Source organism: Puntigrus tetrazona, chromosome 8 (genome assembly GCF_018831695.1).
Source record: "Puntigrus tetrazona isolate hp1 chromosome 8, ASM1883169v1, whole genome shotgun sequence".
Lineage (NCBI taxonomy): Eukaryota > Metazoa > Chordata > Actinopteri > Cypriniformes > Cyprinidae > Puntigrus > Puntigrus tetrazona.
In genome coordinates, this window is record NC_056706.1 from 20548617 (window position 1) to 20570287 (window position 21671).

General features: G+C 40.7%; 1 protein-coding gene across 1 annotated transcript; it reads left to right on the top strand.

The window, feature by feature from the left end:
• The first annotated feature begins 530 nt into the window (after window positions 1–530).
• nr6a1a (nuclear receptor subfamily 6, group A, member 1a) lies at window positions 531–21671 on the top strand. The gene is made up of 9 exons (XM_043246181.1): window positions 531–666; window positions 11017–11247; window positions 12864–12919; window positions 15043–15209; window positions 15389–15598; window positions 15677–15931; window positions 17739–17860; window positions 18311–18463; window positions 18545–21671. Exons 1-9 carry the CDS (start codon window positions 651–653, stop codon window positions 18679–18681), a joined length of 1347 nt encoding a protein of 448 aa, XP_043102116.1. The 5' UTR covers window positions 531–650; the 3' UTR covers window positions 18682–21671.

The window sequence follows — 21671 nt, forward strand, 5'->3', positions numbered from 1 at the left end:
AAAAACATTTTGTTTATTTTTCTAATTTAAATAGTTACATTTTTTGTTCTTTAGTGATCAACTGTACAAGTATGGAACTTGTTCACATTTCATGTAGCCATATAATTGAATCTCACTTGGAAATTTGGCTGTATATTAGTACTAAATGTGGAGAATGGCAACCTGGGAAAACATGGCTTCCAGTTAGCTGTTGTGCTTGAAGCTTAGCACGCTTTGACAACAAAACAGCTCAATTTAATCAGTCCGGGCATTCAGGTTTGCAGCCTTTGACCGTCCGTGCACTTCTGCTGACTTTGAAAGAAGCCAACGAGAAAAAGGTAGAGCGAGTCGGAGAGGGAGGGAGGGGGCTTGCATTGTTCAGCAGGAGAGTAAAATAGGGCTATCAGTTCCACTCAGATAACCCCCGCATTGCCATTGGCCCTCCGGCCACACCGTGACCCCTGGGGCCTGAACTCGGCGGTCATGTGACCAAGCTGAAACTGACCAGCAGGGCTGAGGCTGAGAGGCGGATCAGTGAGAGTCAGAGCAGAGGAGAGGAGGCAGCGAAGAGAAAGAAGAGGAGGACAAGGAAAGAGAGTCATGAGGCCTATGCTGTTCCTGAGGAGGATACGTGTATGAATGGATGACAGGGAGACCTGGAGAGACATGAGATGGATTCGTGGGAAGGTAAGGAAACACCAAGAAGGGAGAAGAGCGCAAGCAGAGATGGGGGTTTGTTAGCGTGGCTGTGTGCGCTTATTTCAGATTAATCGTGTGTGTGTGTGTGTGTGTGTGAGTGTGCAAGCAAGTCCCATTCTAGTACTATTAATGTTTCTGAAAGGGAAACCTGCTAAAGCTAACGGCCGTAGACAGAACATTTTCTCTCTTTATTAGCGTTTTTCCTCTTGAAACCTTCAAATCCTGTTCATATAGATTTTTTTTTTTTACTCCGCTAACATAAGTGCATATGAGCTCGTTTTTAACTTGAATGGCAGTCACTTCCAGTTACTCCAGCTGTATAAAAACTGTCTTTTTTTCTTGCTTAACCGATATCTGCTCTCGTGTTAATTGCATTTATTATCTTAATCACAAACATTGGTATCGTTTGCAGCGCTTTTTATTGCTAGCGATATGTCTTGCGCGTTCACAGCAAAGCGCGCTCATTTTTTTACTTATATACCGCCATTCCTGAACGGTGTTTTAATTCGTATCCACAGAGAGGAAGCACATTTGCTGTATAATGCGGATTTTATTATCGTTGAAGCGCAGTCGGCCGATTTCTAGGTGTGTTTGTTGAGTGGACCTCGGTAAATCAGGTTTGGTTGCGCGAAACACTGTATTCGCTAATCAGAGAGCGCTCGAATTGATCTGTACGTAAACCGCGTAGTTTATTCATATCCTACAACGAGCCGCTAGTTGGTTCGTACGATGCGCTGTGTTATTTCCGTAGAGCATCGTTCCGCTGATTTTTTCCGTCTCGCTCGGGAGTTTGGTTGTGTATTTAGTGGGTTTATGGCGATAGTGTTTGTGCTCTGTGGTATGCGGGCTGTGGCCCATCTGGAAAAGGTTTTCTGTGCTGAGCAGGCAGCTGTCTTCATGCGATGCGAGCGGGGGTCAGCGAGGCTCCACGCTCATCTGGTTAAACCCCCGATACATTCGCACAACCCCCACGCACGCCCCCCCGCGCAGGTTTACCACTGTAGCCCAAACTTCACCCCTCAGTGCTCCAGATTTTATCAGTTTGGCCACATAATTGTATCTCGGTTTGCTCCGTAATGACCATAGACCTTTCTAGAGCAACGGCGCTCTCTGTGATGACACACACCGCGTTAAAGGTCAAAAAGCATCGCGTCTTAAAGCGCTCGCTGGGCGGCCTTGGACCTTGACACCCTTTTGCAACTCTTTAACAAAACTACTATTATAAAATCAATACCTCCGACCGTTAGTCTTCCCTAAAATGGCAGCATGCAAGAATTTTTTGCTTCGTTTATTTGTTCCCGCCGCTCGTTTCGTTGAGGCGTGCAAAAGGAAGACGTTAAACGCATGTGCCGGCTGCTGAATAAATGCGATATTAGCTTTCCGCGTTAGTTTTAAGTCGAATTTTTAGCTCGCCGTTGACCTTTTTCAAAGGCTGGTGTGAAAATGCGTTCACATAATGACGGGAGGTGCAAACGGCTCTGTCTCGTTTACTTAGTTCAGGTGCTTTCATTAAAAAAAAGGTAAAGCGAATGCCGTTCAGAAAAGCTGAGATCTTGCGTTCGAATTCGGTGACTGTTTTGAACAGTTAAAGTACCGGAGGCTTGTTTTGGCATGGATCAATCGCGACAACTTGAACGTTTTATACAGTTCGCTTTGGGGCTAATCAAAACGGCTTAGAGAAAATATTTCATCCTTAATCTAAATGCACAGATTCATATAACAATGCAAAAGAAAGTCTATATTGCGAATATTTCAAAAAAGGATTCAGTGGCGTGTTTCTGAATGAATCGAACACTTCTGATGCTTCTCGTGTTGTTGCTTTTATGTAACGTTGATCTGAACAGATTAGGTGAGAGTTCAAATATGTACTCCAAATATATGCAGCTTTTATATGCAGAGGTGATTGGAGATAGACTGACCATTGCATCAGCCAAGCCAGTTCAGGCCAGTTTGAGCAAATGCATCAGCCAGTAATCAGCTGTTATATGCACGCTGTTAATGTGTTTATTCTGACGGCAGACTGGGTTAATAGACATTAATGAAAATGCTAAATTAAAATTAAAAAATTATAGCGTTTTTAGTTTTACATTTACATTAAAATATACGACATATGTGAATTAAAGGTAAACAAAACCGTATATTATATTATATGAACCATTAGCCGCTGCTAGTAACGGCCGGCCATTTGAAAGCCATATTGGCCTGTTGTTATGCATTCTTAACAAGCGATTATGATAACAAGATGTTCTCAGAGGAACCTGGGCAGAACACTGTGGCTTTGTGGTTGAATTTGAATGGATTGGAAACTCGATTGGAAAATGCCACAGTATTGTACTGGAGGGTGAATATGTTCAAGGGTGGTATGTGAAAACACTATTGTGTGTGTGAGTGTGTGTGTGGGGGAGCTGAAAGGACACTGTACATGACTCCTCCTCCTACTAATCCTATTCTCCTGCCGCCCATCTCCCCTGTTATTGTTTCCGACAGAAGGGGGTGATCTCTCAGGGTCTTCACTCATCCCTCTGTCTCCTCTTCCTCCTTTTTCCTTTCTCTGGTCTCTGCCGCTCCGTCTTTCCATGCATTTTTGCCTCGGCTCCATTCGTCACTCTTCCATGCAGGAAGTCACCTCTGTGGTGGAGGGGTTGTTTGTGTGCGCTCATACACACGGGGAAGGGGGATTCAGGCGAAGTGAAGATCAATAGCGGCAGAGGACATCAGGGAGTACAGGTTCAGCCATTCTGGGCTAAATTTAGTCACTAAAACCTGCTCTCCCGCAAATGAGCCCTTATCAACATCTACACAGTGAAAAAGAAAGGGTTTCTGTTTTGGGTCCTCAAAGAACCGCTCATTTTTGAAGAACACTTTAACGCTTTAACTTGTTGTGGAATGGAAAGGTACCATGCCACGGAAGAACCTTTATTTGTCAGAAAAACCCATTGAATTTGACATTTTGAAGTAGAAGAATTGAGCAGTAACTCCAATAATCTTTATTTACAACTTCAAAAACTTTTTTTTTTTTTATGTACATTACTAAACCCAACCGTCCTGTTCATCCTCTGCTCAGATCATAAAGAGACGCTGAAAGCCTGATTAAACGGAGGTGTTATTTTGACAATTGATGTCTGTGTTTGTTGCTATTCATTGATTTTTTTTCTCAAATGAGGGCCATACTGTACCTTCTGGTATAATGTCTTGACCTCACAAAAATAGCTGTGTTTCCATCCAAATTCTCAAAACTCGAATATGGCAAAAAAACATTCGCAAATAAAGTACAGTTTTGTCTCTAAATGTCACTAAGAAAACTAGGAAAAGCTACTGAATGTAATAGTTTCCATATGTGATAAATTACGAGCAGACAAACGGAATAAATGTAAGACAATTATATAGACAACAGACTTTGCTCAGGCTTTTCGCAATTATCATAAAATAACATATAGATGCCGTGAACGATATTCCAAAATGCACAAAAAATAGGTGGAAGGAAACATATCTATTGACCCAAAACCTCTTTTTCCCTATTATTAACCAAAATCGTATCTAATTAATGAGTCTCATGCTTATCGTTCATCTAAATGGTTTCTACGTCGATCACTGTCGCTAAGACAAAACGATTCAAATTTCCAGAGCCCTCGACTACTGTATATTAATTTGTTAACCCATAAACCCAGCTATCAGATCTCATACATGATGAGCTAAGAAAAACATCTGCCCTCGTGATGAGGGATCAATAGGGTTCGGCGTCTTGTGTAATGTTTGCAAATATTTCAGTTTTGATGCGTTTTATCAGCTGATGGCCTTCATTGATTTTGTGAAGCTAACTAGAGATGCTACGGAGAGGCCAAACAATGCCCGAGATGTTGAAACGCAGCGATGTGGATGAACGCGTCAATAATCTGACGTAACTTCACTCCTCTGTGCCTCTGAATGCCGTTCGGCTGTGAGGTTCAAATTTTCACTTTTGTTTCGTCAAAACTGTTTTGTGTAACGAGTGTCTCTAACACCTTAGAATCTATATCGGTATCTATAAAGACTTGCAAAAATCTGGTTTAAGTCCAACCGGGTGAATGGACGGTTGTCAGAAACACATTTACACGAAGCACAAAGCTTCCTTAGAGCTCCAGGATTAATTCGGTCTATGTAAGCAGAATCGTTTACTTTACATTAAGACCGAGCCTCGGTGTAATTACCACATGCTAATTCCAGGCCTCTTGTGATGGTTATGAGATTACTACAGTGTGCAGGTCAAAGGGGGAGGGGGAGCAGAGTCTCCTCATTCTTTCTTTCAAGCTTTGGGTTTGGGAAAAGCTGAGCTAGTCCTGACTGTGGAGGTGTGGAGCTCAGACGATGAACCGAACGCTTTCCAAGCCGCGGCGAGGAGATCTGAACGGCGTTGAGAACAAACCAGCACGAGCCCAGAGCTCGGTTCGGCGCCGCATTTGGCGATAAAAATCGGATCTGCATTGATTTTTGAGTTAATTCGATTTACGCATAGGCAGATTTGACGGGGGTTAAGCATCTGCGAAAAAAGTGCTAAGAGGAAGAGTGCTAAGAGCGGAAAAGTACAGGGCAGACCCCCCACCCCAACTCATGCACGCTCAGCTAGGATTGATTTGTAATGGAAACGAAAGACAAAGCCCTCGTAGAGAGTTAGACCTCTGTCTTTCTCTCTCTCTCTCCCCATCCTCCGCTCTCTGCTGGCCATCATCTGTTCTGTCCTCCCATCCTCCGCTGCTGGGACACACACCTGCCCGGACACATGGCCCCTGAGATGCTTTACAGAAAACACACACGTTCAATACTGTAATCGGGCTTTCTGTCATTTTTATTAATTATTATATTTTTATTCTTGTAAAAAACATTTTTAAACAACTTACTTACTGCGTGAGTAAATGTTAAAGTGTGATTTATTCCTCTAACGTAATGGTGAATTTTCAGGCTCCTGTCCTCAGTATCACGTGATCCTTAGGAAATCATTGCGATATGGAGATTTGACGCTCATGAAACATTTCTTATTATCATCGGTGTTGATCAATGGTTTTTGATTGCAATACATAGAAAGTTAAAAAGCATTCATTTGTTTTGAAATGTTTTGTAACGTTTTTAACGTTAAGTGTCACTTTTGATCAATTTAATGCTGAATATAAATATAAATTGACTACAGTCAAAAGTTTGCACACACTTGACTAGAAATGTCTCTCTTGACACTGAAAACATTTTAATCAATAGGTTTTTACCCAGATGCTTGAAATTCATTTTGTAGACAAAAACAGCTTGTCTCTACATACAGATTTCTGCGTGGGTCATCTAAAGTCTAGATATAATGAGCGTTCATTATGAGATTTTCTTCTCCTCCTTTTGTTTCAAATACTGTACTTTGTTTGTATGTGCTTTCAGTCGGCATACTGATATCAGTGTCAATGTTTAAACTGCAGGCTCTGCATTTCCTGCTTGTGGTAAAGTTTGGAATGAAACCCGGCCTGACCTCAGGGTAACAATGCAGGTTTTAATAGGTGCAGTGGGGGGTCTGGGCCCTGTGTCTGTGTGGAGGGTGGGACACAGCCCAGAGCAACAGGAACCATTCAACTCAACGGTTAAACCCCACTTTTTTCATTCTGCCACACATTCAACAAGCCCCTCGGTCACAAAAATGCTTTTTAGTTTCGATGCTTTGTCTTGTTTCCAGCCAAAACATCTAAAAATTCTTAAATCGAGATGGATTTAAATAAAAATGTCCAGAAAACACTGTATCTTGACTTGTTTCTCCTGAGTTTGCCCGGAAACAAGACACTCATCTAAGTTGAAAAACATTTTTTTTTGTGTGGATCCTGATTTGCTGCTCAAGAAACATTTCTTATTGTTATTAAAGTTCGAAAACAGTTGTACTGCTTAATATTTGTTGAGTGAACACGATACATTGTTTCCAGGATTTCAATGGAAAGCTTAAAAAAACAGCATTTGTTTGAAATAGAAGTTTTTATGACATTCAAAATTTCTTTACTGTTACTTTCACATTTTACTTAATCTTTAAATTTATTTTTTTAAATGTTACTGACCTTTAACTCAGCATTTTACTGGAAAACGAAAATGTGCCATAAAAATTGAGCAAACGATGATACAATTGTCACAAATACAATTCCCAAAGGCTTTTTATAAACAAGTATTTTTATTGTGAACTCGGGTGTGGCCCGTGCGCATTTTCACGAGACGTCCACAAGCAGAAGCAGCAAAATTGACAATAAAATTTGAAGTAGCAAATTCACGAAAGGTTTTAAAAGAGTCCCCCAGACAAGCAGTTGGTGGTAGCAGCGTGCACGTGAGTGACAGGGCAGAATGAGACGGGGCCGAGGGGTGTGAAGTGACGCTGTGGGATCAAGTGTGTGAAGGTGTGAGAGAACTCCAGGTTTATAGGGTGGCCATGCACTTGAAAGAGAGGGCGACAAATTTAACCAATCAAAGAAGGCCGGGGTGTGAATAAAGGAAGCCAACTTTGGAAGCGGTGTTTTCTCATTAAAGGAAGTCAGTCATTTCACATGCACTGGCCAATAATTTATGGTTTCAAATGCCTCCTGCATAACGTAACATCTGCCAGGAATTCCAGGCAAATGGTTTGGGTGACAAGGAAGGGTCAGTGTTACAGTACCGCATATGGGCGTCCTCTCCATTTGACAAACATGTCACCAAGGTATGAAGTCACAGCCAAAGTGCATTTGACTTTTGCGCTCAATCCGGATTCATTTGCTCACCTAATAAATGCTCTCTCGTGTGACACGTTTATTAAAATACTAAGGTTACAGACGAGCGGTTTCTGATTCGGTATGCATCGATTTTAGAGCCGGTAAACTCAAAAGGGTGACATTTTGTAGCTTTGGTGTAGGCTTTATCTGACAGTGAGCGCTTGTATTTGTGACTCCCGCTGTCTAGTGTAGTAAAGCTCCCAGTATGTTAAAGCTCACCACAGGTATCTCAATGCCAATGTCATTCAGATGGTAATAGTGCAAGCTTTTAGAAGTCTGCTATTCTCCGGATCTAACAGATCGGTGAGAGTCTGTTTGCATATTCTCTGAATGGGAGACAGACAAAAAGGGAACCAACAAATGAGGCTAAAAATATGGTGATTCGATATTATACAGCCTTTTGATGAAATATACATAATAAAAATTGCATATTCATTGAACGAATTTCAATTCAACGAATTGCACCAATCTTGCACCGTTTTACTCTTTTCAAACTATTAAAACCTCACAACGTTACTTCATTTTATATCACAAATACACGTTTATCTGTTTGTGGCTGGTAAGATGTTTTATTGTTTTCGAAACGTTTCGTAAAGCCGCAGTGATTCGTTTAATAGCACTAATAGCGTGAAATATCGTTGACTGTTTTCTATCGTAATGTATTCTAACATCAAATTTATTCCTGTGATCAAACTGAATTTTTAGCATCATTACTCCAGTCTTCAGTGTCACGCGATCCTTTAGAAATCACGCAAATATGCTGATTTGCTGTGAGATAAAACATTCCTTACAATTATCAGAAAGTTCAAAAGAAAAAGCTTTATTTAAAATATAAAAATTTTTTTTCACCGTCGCTATTGATCAGCTGAATGCATCCATGCTGAATAAAAGTATTCATTTATTTAAAAAATATCCTACCGACCGCTTTTGAGCGCTAGTCAGTATTTTAAACGTTTAATATCGAACTGATTGCTTTTCTCGTGACCCTTTTGATAAAACGCATTGCAAGAAAAATATTCGCTGCTAATTTTTTTTCCCAGCAGTCGTCTGTCTGAAATTCATTAGTCATCTATCGGTTCACTTGTAAATCGTTTCAAATATTTGTAAGCAAACCCTCGTGCTTCGAATCAAAATACGAACCTTTAATCCCTCTGAGAGACTAAACATTGTCCGTAAAGTAAGACTGAAAGCCCCACACTTAACATTCGCATAACCCTCGACTGTATCCCTGCACTGTTGACCCTCAGAAAACAGAAGCGTCGCGCTTTGAAAGCCCACAGAAAGGCGGGTGAAAGAAAAGGCAGCATTTGCACTGTAATCATACTGTCCTATAGAGGAGTAAAAGGCATGTCAGATGGTATGAATGGCCTGTTCTTGACTCTGCTGTAATGACGGGCCTGTGGAACTCCCTCTCATATTGAGAAAGAAAAGGCGCTGGGCCATGACCCTGTTTTTATGACTTGAACTCTCCGTTAATGGTCCACAGCCCCGGCCCCGCCACATTCTCTGTCTGCAGCAGTATTTTTTCCTTTTTTTTTTTTTTTTTTTTTTTCTCCTCGCTTTTTCACGCAGAAACGATCCGTGCTTGTGTTCATCCGTTTGGCTTTCTGTGACGCTTTATCCTGACAAGCTGCGGATCTTTCGCGACATTATGCTGCCGTCTTTACGCAGACCTGACGTTCTCAATTGGTTTATTTGAAGTAATCTCTTAAATGCTGATGTTTGTCACATGCCGCTGTGTCGGGCCTGTAAAGTCTGACATATAGATACCGTGATAAAGGAACCACTTAGTGAACCTTCATACTAAATATATGTCTTAAAAAAAAAATAAATTGATACATGAGGCTTTTTATGGCTCATTTAGTGTAGTGTAGTGAAGAACATGGAAGTGAAACACAATTTTTTGGTGCAAATTTGGTGCAACTGCTGACGTTTCCATCAGAAAATATGTATGAGCTGAACTTCTGATAGCTTGTCACGTTTTATCATTATTTTCTGAAACCGATGCACATTATTAAACAAGCAGGTTATTAAGCTTGTTTCAAGTAAAAACTCACTTCATTTTAACTAGTTTTTCTGCTTGTCTAGAAAATCCTTCTTGATTTAGGAATGTTTTAAATATTTTTGCTGGAAACAAGACATATTTTATATTTTTCCGCAGCGAATGTGGATGATTTTATGTGAAGGTGGAAGCCCTTTGAAGTGATAAAGCGACCAATCGTTTTGATTGAATCTTTACCGAATTGCTTGAACAGAGTGATTCGTCCCCAGCCTCTGTCTCTCCTCCGCGGCTTCATTAGGAGGCAGACGGGGGCCTGTCTTCGCTGTTAGCTGATCTCATGGTCCTGACAGCGGGCGAGCGGGGCAGAGACAGGCAGGGGAGGAGGAAGGCAGGGTTAGTGTTTCCGCTGCTCTTGGTTTGAACCCGTTCTCCGCTAAGTCAGCCGTGACGCCACTGCCGCGGTGAGCAAGCACATTCCTCTCGCGGCCGTGCCATTCACCGTTACTATGGCACCCACCCATCTGGTCGAGGATCCTGTTTTGGCCGGGGGAGGGTGTGTGTGTGTGTGTGTGTGTGTGTGTATACAGTGTTAGTTTGTCTTGGTGGGAATGGGGTCCTATTCTAATTATTTCTAAATTGCCTACTTTTTTTTCTACAAATGAAACCTGATTTTGGTGAAAGTTTCTTGAAAGTAATGCGGCGTGACTTTTGAAATGCCTTTAACGTTATTTAAAAAGTAACTTTTCATAAAAAAAAAGTGTTATGCTTTTACGCACGGAAGTAATTTGACTTCTCTTTTCTGTTTAAGATAATACTTCTATTCAGAAACAACAGATTAAATTGAAGAAATTTATAATATGATAAAATATTACAGTTTAAATAAATGCCGTTCAAATTACACGTAACGCTCTTAATACTCTTTAATCGCTGTTTTCACTAAAATATGATTAGATACAACTGTTTTCAGCATTGAGAATAATAATAAATGTTTTCGGCATATCAGTGTATTTTAATCATTTCTAAAGGCTCGTGTGACTGAAGACTGGGGTAATGATGCTGAAAATTCACAGGAATAAAATATATTTTGAAATATTTGACCCTGAACCACAAAACCATTTAAAAATCTGGAACCTGAGGGTGCAAAAAAAAAAAAATCGCATTTAAGTCCTTAGCAGTTCATATTACCATGTTATATTTATACTGTTATATTTACGGTAGGAAATATAAGCACAGAACATAATTTTTACTTAATTCCTTTATTAGTTTTGTCATTGATAATTATGACCCATATATATATATATATATATATATATATATATATATATATATATATATATATATACATATATATGTTGCTAATTACGTTTTGTGCTCTAGGGTCACATATATATTCAAAAACAAAATAGTTGTTTCCAGTGGTAACACTATTTCACAATACCCCAGTTTTTGCTGTATTTTACCATTCAAAAGTTTGGCGTCAACAAGGCCTTTAGTGTATGAATGAATGTACAACCGATGTAAATGGCTGCCAAACAATCGATCTAAACTGCACGCGTGTGTCTGTGTACATCTAATCAGTCTCTGTTTGTGTGTTTCTCTCAGATGACCAGGCTGAGCAGCGCTCTTGTCTCATTTGCGGAGACCGCGCCACAGGACTGCACTATGGCATTATTTCCTGCGAGGGCTGCAAGGGCTTCTTCAAGCGCAGCATCTGCAACAAGCGCGTCTACCGCTGCAGCCGCGACAAGAACTGCGAGATGTCCCGCAAACAGCGCAACCGCTGCCAGTACTGCAGGCTGCTCAAGTGCCTGCAGATGGGGATGAACCGCAAAGGTCAGCCAAAACGTTGTATCCGTCACCTCAAACGCACGACTAAAACAGGCTCGAAGTGGTTTGCATGTTTTCGAGGTGGATTAGCAGACGGTGGGAAACAAAGCCGACCTGGCCGGCTTGAGCTGGTTAACCAAAATACAGCTTAAACTAGTGTGACCTGTCTTTTTTTCCTTCCACAATAGAGATCAGGATGACTGGCTCATCAGCATTTTCTAGCCAAACCGGCTCTGACCGGTCTGAACCTGCATGGAAATTCGAGCTCGTCTTATTTGGTCTTTTCAACAGGGACGTTAATTAGTCATTATAGTGCTTATGGCCCTTGTTCCAAACGACCACAATTGGTGAAAAATGCATTAAAACAATCACCGCTGCCCTCTAGTGATCATACCAATAATACACAAGCAAACAAAAAAAGAGCACAACATAGACAACAGCAGTCCCAGATCATGAAATATTTTACTGTTTTGGACTTTTAAGTCAAGTCACCTTTATTTATAGCGCTTTTTACAATGCAGATCGTGTACAGTATCAAATTGGAGAATATAATGTGAGATTAAACATTGAATTTTCGGTAAAAACAGAAATAATACACTATATAATGTCAACCAAATGAAGTGGCTGTTAAGCAGTTTTTAAGCAGGGCTTATGTATATCCTTATCTGTAATTTAATATTAACATTATAATAAATGTCTTTAAAGTACGATTAAAGTACAGATAGCTATACTTTATTTATGGTAAATTAATACATACTTAACAGAAACTTTAACAGAGACATATTATTACAGCTAAATCATTTCAAATGTACTTTTTATTTAGCGTTATTATGAAGTGCGCTATGAAGTATAGTTGGGAAAGTGTCTCTCTTTAAGTACACTTCAGTGGCCTTTTGTTTCGTTAATAGTATATTATCCACAAATACAGTTTTTCAGAATATATGTTAAGGTTTGAAGCACACTTGAAGTACAGTTTTTTTGGTTTGGCTCATTGTTAGATGAGCCACATTTTAAAAACTAAGCATTAACTAAATTATACGTATTAATAGGATATCATTATTATGCATTAAATCTGTTGTTGGCCGTTTATAACAGCAAAAGCCAATCTGTAATGACACTTTACAGTGATTTTACCTTAGTTTATGCCCTTTAGCGACAAGCCTTATTTGTCGCCAAATACTTCAGTGGCTTACTGCATTACTGCAAAGATTTTTGGACTCGAAACACTGATGCTAAATGACTCGCATAATAAGTTACTCACCCATGCACAAAAAAAGTATTAATGTTTTGACCAAAGAACATAGTCAAAGGATGAATTATCGAGCGACATTTCCAATCCGCCTACTTCAGCGTAGATTCATTTTTAACGTCTGCATTTCTTCCCCAAAGTCATTGAAAGCATGCCGTGATTGTTATTTTCTTTTCTTCTACTTCTACTTCTTCTTCTTCTTCTTCAGCGGTTAACATCTAAATCGCTTACGTGAAGCATATACTAATTCATTCATCCTCCATTTCCATCTGAATGCTGAAAAGAGGCGAAGCATTTCAGAGCGTCTCATCTCGAAGGTAAAATTCCTTTTTGAATGCACATTCAGCTCATTATTTGGATTTGTGTTTTTCAGCAATCAGAGAAGATGGCATGCCCGGAGGCAGGAATAAAAGCATCGGTCCTGTACAGGTACTCATAGCTCCTCGTTCGCTTTCATCACAACCAATACGTTTCTCACCAAATGGACGTCTCCTGTCTAACGCAAAGCGATGCCGTGCCCTGATCTCTGTTCTTTACCGCTCGTCAAGACTCGTATTTCTCTTCATTAGGACTTTTTAAAAGTCGCAAATTAATTAATCCGTCCCTGCTTCGCCATTCATCTCGAGCTTCTCGACGGTCTTTCATGCGTATTAAAGCGGCTGTGCTGTTTGCGTTCGTGCCCTCTCCAGGTGTGAATGGAGGAAATAGAGCTGATTAGTTTTGGCGCAAATGAAGACGAGCGGAATAGAGTTTTGGGATAAATAGCCCAATGTGCCGATGAATGGCCTTGTGACCTCAGCGTAATTTAAAGATGTTAATTTCATTAGAGGAGTCGCTGTTCTCAAGGCCAGAGCACCGGTGAATGGATAGCCTTGTCATTCTTTGCATTCATTGTCAGCTGACCTCATAAAATCATTGTGTTTAGCTGCTTTTCTGCATTTGCGTGAATGGCAGCGTTAGGCGAATGCATTTAATTCTCAAATGAGGGAATATGTTGTTTTTTGACCCGCGACATGCCTAATAATCCAAAACATGGCCTTTGATATGAAGGTTTGTGTTTTTATAGATTTCAGACGTAACTTTGCCTCATGTTTTTCCGACATTATGCTCAGGCTATTAGACTCGTTGAGCAATATTGAAGTGTTTACCCTGGTGAGGCGGATTTATTGTGTTGTATCTGACAGGACAAAGCGGATATAAATGTTTAGCTTTGTTGGTCCATATAGCACTCTTGTTTGCACCTGATCCCAGCACTAGAGACCGCCATCTTATTGACTCGGCCTAATTGCCTCGGAAACACACAATAGCTGGTTGCTTCACCTTACACAGAATAAAGCACTGTTAAAGATGGCTTGAACCCATCAACTGTATTGAAAAAGGACTTTTTAGTGCATGGCCTTGACTTAAATGCTGGTTTGTCTATTTCTGTCATAACTGTTTGAAGAGTGAAAATAAGGCTTGTGCAATCGTGCTTTGTGCGCAGTCGGTACAAAATATCTTTCTCCAGCTGCTCCTGTCTTGCTGTATTGGCCACAGGACGCCATCGACAAACTCTTTCTCACTATTAAAGAGAGAGTTCACCCAAAATATTAGAATTCTGTCTCAAGAATTACTCTTTCCACTTGTTTGCAAACCGCTATTAGTTTCTTTCTCTTGAGTATTAAAGACGACGTGAGGCAGATTTTTTCTTTTTATATATATGTTATAAGGTTGACAGTAGCCATTGACAAAATATCTTATTGCATGGTCTGTCTGAATACTGGATTCTGATTGGCTGGCAGGTATGCAGTGCTGCTGTTTAATGCACAGGTAGTTCTAAGTCAGTTTAATCATCGTTCTATATTAATGCGCTGCTTTAACTGATGCGCACTAACCCACCCGCCCCAAAGTCTCTTTAAGACAAGTCATGTTACTCGGCGGCCATCTTTGAAACGCCTCTTGGGCATCCAAGTGCTCTTTGTATTGGGAAACGTAACATTCACTAAGGTTACGATTAAATTTCTTATTTGAAATCGCCAATCAAATCTGACAACAACTGTGCAATAATTGTTGTTTCTTTTGCTCAAATAGTGTTATCAAAAGCTTATTTCTCAAGCGAGATCAGTGCTCATACGCAGTCTAGGCGCACGTCTCAGAATGACCGTTTCTATAGCAACCAGAACTGCTAACAGCAGATGCGGTGATGCGCTGACTTCCCAGATCAGCGATTGGCTGGTTTTTTTAGAAGGCGGGGCTTCTTGTGATATCGTCTTGGGTATTTTGATGTTCGATCATAAACATTTAATGATATTTACACGCTTTAATATTTATGAATTTGATTCCAGAGCGAGCCGGCCCATGCACGCTTCTGATTGGCTGTGATATTTGATCTGGCGTGGACACCCAAATTGCTTATCGCTAAAATTTGCTAAAAACAGAAATATGAGTTCATGTTTAAATAATTTCTTGGGCACATCTGAACAACTCTAAAAGTGATCGCATCTTTTCTCTTCATGCTTGGCTTATGCAGTACAATATTTTGCACAGCTTTGATCTCAACTTTTTCTGCGCAGATTTCCGATGAGGAGATAGAGCGGATTATGTCCGGACAGGAGTTTAAGGATGATGCCAACATGCCAGAACACACATGGGGAAACAACGGCGACAGTGACCACAGTTCTCCAGGCAATGGGGTCTCCGACGGGAATCAGCCATCTCCTGTATCCACACTTTCATCCAAGTGAGCGATTTTCAGATTTAAAATGTAGATTTTTAGATCACAGGTTATAGCTGTAATGATCATGACTCCTTTGTATTTGCCCCAAATGCATTAAATAAAGCGTTCTGTACTAAATGCAGTATATCGTAACCTATTTTTCTGTTCTTCTTCCTCTTCGTTTCCGTTTCTTCCCCACACAGTCGCTCTGTGGAGCTGAATGGCTACACTGCAGCTTTGAGGGAACAGTACATTGGCAATGCAATGGCCCAGCACTACCAGTTCCTCCCTCACCTGTTTGGATACGCCGCCCAGCCTCGGAGCCTGTACCCCCAGAGTCATACCCTCATCAGCCAGCTGGTGGCAGCAGAGGAACTGGCACCGCTGGGCACGCCCATGCTCATCGAGGACGGGTAAACGGCACTGTCAATCATAACACAAGTGTTTACAAATGCACAAATGCTCACGTAATGACCCTTTGTCTCGTGCAGGTATCGGGTCACTCAGGTGGAGCTGTTCGCTCTCTTGTGTCGGCTGGCGGATGAACTTCTCTTCAGACAGATCTCCTGGATTAAGAAGCTCCCTTTCTTCTGCGAGCTGTCCATCGAGGACTACACGCGGCTCCTGAGCGCCACCTGGCAGGAGCTCATCCTGCTGGCCTGTCTGACCGTCTACAGCGCCCAGGTGCTGGGCGATCTCGCCAACGTCACCGACAAATACACGCCGTCGGACGACGAGCTGCAGAGGTGAGGAACACGCAGCTCAGGTCACACACCTTTTACCTTCGCTCGGTTCGGACCTTTAATAAGAACCGACACAGTGACTCATCTGTCATTAGAATAGTTAGAATCTGGGCCTGAGACATATCCCCTTCCTGCTCTTTTGTGTGCTTGCAGGGCTTGTAGTGTTAGATCAGGGTAGTTAGACTGCTCTCCATGCTTCAGGTACTCTCAGGCATCTCTAAACGGAGGCGGAGGCCACTGTGTTTGTGGCTTGTTTGTAATAAACTTTTTGAAATGCAGTGTTGCAATCTGAGTCAAAGGATTAAAAGAATTTTTATTTATTTTTTATTTCATTTTATATAACGTATATTTGCAAATGTTTTGTAAAATATGTAATATATATATATATATATATATATATATATATATATATATATTTTTTTTTTTATCATAGTTTTTTGTTAGATTTTTGTGTTTTAAAAGAAGTCTCTATTGCTCACTAAGACTGCATTTATTTGATCAAAAACAGTGATCAAGATATCATTATCATTTTCCACCTTTTATCTATTTGAATACAGTTTAAAATGTAATTCATTCCTGTGATGCAAAGCTGAATTTTCAGTCTTCACTGTCACATGATCCTTCAGAAATCATTTTAATTTAAGCATTTGTTACCATTATCAATTTTGAAAACAGGTGTGCAGCTTAATATATTAGTGGAAATTGATATACATTTTGTTTACATATAAATCGCTCGTGCACATTTCTAGAGCCATGATTAATATACGTGCAGCCTGACGAGTGAAATACTAGTGCTGACATGGAGGAGGGGAGTGTTTGTGGTGTGTGTAAATTAGTCCGCAATCACCTGACCTCTGAACCATCTCTTCTTGATCTCCCGGGTAGATTTATTGTTACACGCTGGGCGGAAATGCAGGTCTTGGGTAGTGAAACATTCCCATTTACTGTGCAGGTTCACGCTGAAGCTCATGACCTACCTTTAGGGAGAGAGTTCAAAGAGTCTGGGGTAATTAAAGGAGAGCGGCAGATAAACGTAGAGACCAGTCTCAGAAAAGTAGAATAGAGTCACAAAGGCAAAGAAAAGCACTTAGACTGGATGGTGCTGGTGCTTTGTGGCATGGGTTCATTCTTTAGTAATGGCTTTATGGAGTAATTTAGCACGAAGATACACCTCAAGCTGGGCTTTATGGCTTTAATTCTGGTTTTACATCTGTTATTACACAATTCCCACTCAAACGTATCCTTAGTATCTGATTAATAACTAATTAATCTCATGAACACTGATTTAATGGCAGATGTGCACAAATGTAATAGAAATGGAATCAGATGATAGATCAATATTTGTCAGATTTCTTAAAATAAATATATAAACATTGTTATATATATAAAAATATATAATCATTTTAATATAAAAATATTAAAAATGTGATCATTTAAACAAGCGCTGTCAAATGTTTAATCGCATCCTAATGAAATGTGTACATATTATATGCATGTGTACTGCGTATATTTAATATCTATACTTAAATACACATACATTTGTATTTATATATATGTAAGAAAAATGTTAAGTTTATATTTGAAATGTATTTATATTTGATGTAATTTATATAAATATAAATCTATACATGTACATACAATGTATTTTCAAAATACATGTGTGTGTCTTATAGTTGGCTCACATCTGATCCACATATTGTTCTGATCCCATCAATGCTGTTAATACAAACTGGATCTTGTTGATGTAACTGTGAAGTCAGGTGAAGTCATGTGTATCTGTAGCCGATTAATGAGTTGTTTGTCTGTGTAGTTTCAGTGAGGACGGGATGGAGGTGATGGAGAAGCTGATCTATCTGTTCCGTAAGTTTCATCAACTGAAGGTCAGCAATGAGGAATACGCATGCATGAAGGCCATCAACTTCCTTAATCAAGGTAAAACAGCAAGTATTTTCATTTTAGTGCAATATGTGACCGTGGACCACAAAACCAGTCATAAGTCTCAAAATCGAGAATCTGCGGGCGCAAAAAAATATCAAAATACTGAGAAAATCAGCTTTAAATTGTCCAAATGAAGTTCTTAGCAAAGCATATTACTAATCAAAAATGAAATTTTAATATATTAAGGTAGGAAATTTACAACATATTTTTATGGAAGATGATCTTTACTTAATTCCATAAAAGAAAAATCGATAATTTTGACTCATGCAATGCATTTTTGGCTATTGCTACAAAAATATCCCAGCGACTTAAGACATGTTTATGGTTCGGGGTCACATATTATACTGTGTACCGATGCTCTTCTGACTGGGCCGATTGCTGTTCATCTCACTGCATGAGCGTTAACACAGAAAATCAACAGCAAGAAAAACTAATGTTTTCCAGATATCCGCGGTCTGACCAATGTGACCCAGCTGGAGCAGTTGAACAAGCGCTATTGGTACGTTTGTCAGGATTACACAGAGTACAAGTACCCTCACCAGCCCAAACGCTTTCCTGAGATCATGATGTGTCTGCCAGAAATTCGCTGCATTGCAGGTAAGTCCAAAAACAACACATTTAATGAGAATTTGCATCTATTTAGCGGTTTATTTCATTCTTCCCCCACTTTTTTTTCAGGGAAGTTGGTCAACATCCCTTTGGAGCAGCTCCCCCTGCTGTTTAAGGCAGTATTGCACTCCTGTAAGTCAAGTCTTAACAACTACAGGACAAGCCCCTCCCCCTGCGTGACAAAGGGTACCGCCCCAGCCAACTAGCCCCGCCCCATTGAAAACACCCTCCCCATCTATTGCACGGGGGTGGGGTGTTATCTGGGGCCGGGTGTCATCCCGGTATCCTCCTCCTCCTCTTCCTCCTCTCATGAATGTGACAAGAAACTATTTTATGCATTTTGTTTAGATTAGTGTTGTTTTTTCTCTCTATTTATTACCAGACAGAGCTGAATGTATGTTGATCCACACTGTGCACATGCTCCTTTTCACACGAAAATGCACAAAAAGCGCAGTGGATTACACACGCTTCAGTCCAACTGCGCTACGCGACGTGTAACCACTGATAGATCTACCGCTTGGTTTTATTTTATACCTCCGTTCGCTTTCTGTCGACGCGGACAGATAAAGGAGTTGTTTTGTTAGAAAGACTACCTCAGGAAAGAAAACGTTTCTCGCGCTCCCTCTCGGTTGTGCGACGCCCCGGGCCGCCGACGCCGCGCTTCGCGTTTGAGAACGTCTCGTCGTGTCTTGCGCGCTCGCGGTGCGCTGCACGAGCTCGTTAGTCGCGTGACCTCTTAACGCGTGGCTTTTTACCTTCCCGCAAAAGGCTGCGATGCAGAGCGGGATTGTTTACGCGAAAGAGAGGCGTGCGGGAAGGTTTCTCAATCACAGGCCGGGGACGAAACGACAACAGAATGTGTTTGTTAACATCGTTGATTGCTTTCTCTTTTATTCTTCTTCTTTTTTTTTTTTTAAACCAAAGTGTTATGCAAATTTGGAGGGAAGTAAGCCCTTAAATACGAGAGGCTTCTGGGGAGAACAAGCGGTGTCCATCGTTAAAAGGCACACTCCAGCGTGGTTCGCACTCGGTGAAATGTGTATCGCGTTTTTTTTAATTTTCGGAAAAACAATCGGTTCCTTAATTTGGAGCACTCGTCGAAGGATGTAGAGTTTGAACACGAAGTACATATCAGCATCCAGTCAGCGTTTTCCAACGTAAACGATTAGCATTAGCATCAGATTTGGTCGCGAAATGCATCCCGCCAAATGCTCTCAAGCTAAAATAAAGGGCATTTATTCGAGTTCAGACGGAGAAAAGTGGTTTTCCCCGCAGTCTAGTTACCTCCGGTCTGCTGCTCACGTTTTAAACAGGGTAAAGTTACCGTTTTTATAATTCGCTCGCATCTCTATCTCAGATATCGCAGTGCTGATGTACTTGTAGGTTTAGTAGTTTGTAGTATTCCGGACATCGTAGGTCCTTTTTAGGCTTTTTTTATGTTTTGAATCTGGGGAGGGGGAAGTGTTTGTTTTGAAGACTTTTTTTTCGTTTTGGTTTTGAGTATTGCCGTAAACCCGATTAGAGAAGAAAAAAACATGACTGAGATGCTAGCTAGTCCGGTTATAACGAGCCACCCCGACGCCTCTGGGTTTTCGGTTCGCGATTCGTTTCGTCGGTTGGTTCCCGCCCAGGCGCACGCGGATGTGCTCGCTGGAACTCTCATCGTTTCAGACATTCCAAACACGTTCGATATGCGTCGTATTGTTTACATATTTGCACCAGACAATGACAAAAAGGGCCAGAGTACCGAAGTCGCATGTCCAGCTTGGTAACGGCCCATCTCAAGCGCAGCTAAACCTCGGCGGCAACATCTAGCGTTGTGTTGTTTGGTGGACGCTTCACGAGTACCTGTAAACCTTAATCCTAAACGTTTCATCCATCCCACACCGCATTCGTCTGTGTCCCTTCATTCGTTTCATTCGTTTACCGTGATGGATGGCCCCGAGGGATGGTTTTGGAGTAGGCTCGACGTCAGACTAAACTCTTGATGTGGTGAAAGGCTCCAAACAAGCCGACTTCTGCGATACAGAGCCACCCACCCGCATCGAAATAAACCCCAAGGTGGTTATTTATCGCAAAACCGAGCCGCTCCAAACACCGGCCCTCCTGAATTGAGTTTCTCAGACCGGCATCTCTGGAAGAAACTCGGGAATAGCCCTCTATGTTGTTTAGTTAAGGAAGGGAAAGCCTTTTGACTTCTTCAAAAGAGCCACACTCCCCATCTAGGTCTTTTTTTTTTTTTTGTTGTTGTTGTTTCATATTCTGCGATGTGTCCTCGTTTGTTTCTTTTTATGCATTTTTCATTGAAACTACCTCTTTTGTGTGTCATCACGTAGCTTGCTTTCATTAAGGAAAAGTATTAATCGTTATTTATTGGTTTCAAAGCGCCAGTGACCCTGTTTCTTTGTCCGTCTCATAAGCCATTCGGGAAACTTCAGAGTTAATAGTTCTCACCAGTCGTATTCCGTCATTGTCTTAAAATAATTCCTAAAATAATTGCCTGATAGACATCAGATGCTGCATATTTACCTCACTCTTCAATGAAGACCATTTCTCAGTGCAATTATAACGTGTGAAATGAACAGTATTATATTCCTAGTTGTAAACACTGTTTGTGAATTGTTTTCATGAAGAATGTATTTTTTTGTCTATATGACTTTATTATTGTTTCTCTACTGTTTACAAGCTTTATCGTCGGTCCAACGTAATCATGTTAATGCTTTGACACTTTTCAGCCAATCAGATTTCTTTCTTGATTGTTACGGGTATGCTGATTGGCTATTGAAAGACTATCAAAGTGCTGTCAGTTTAACATAGCCAGGGAACTTATTTCAGTCTTGTACCAGTTCTCTTCGGGATTCTTCTTGATACGGGGAGAATCGTATTAGAAGAAACATTGGTGAATGTTGGGGCTTGAGAAAACCATACAGAGCCAGACGAGAGAGGTTTTGAAACATGGGTGATATCTCAGGGAATAGACACGCTCCTAAAAAAAAGTCTAATACATGCTAAATGAACTCCTTTCTATCTGGTTTTGGGAGCGTTGTCTGAGGTGCTTTTCCTAACCCGTGTGTCACAAACCTCTTCTTCTGCTCCTCTGACTTTTACTACCTGTGAAGAATGTGACCCATATGTGTTATAAAGCATGTTTAGAATGTTTTAGGACTTGAAACCAAATAAATGTGAATCTTATGCA

Coding starts and splice junctions, on each gene's coding strand:
- nr6a1a (XM_043246181.1), top strand. Junction 15,210..15,388: donor GTATCCACACTTTCATCCAA/GTGAGCGATTTT, acceptor TTCCCCACACAG/TCGCTCTGTGGAGCTGAATG. Junction 17,861..18,310: donor CATCAACTTCCTTAATCAAG/GTAAAACAGCAA, acceptor AATGTTTTCCAG/ATATCCGCGGTCTGACCAAT.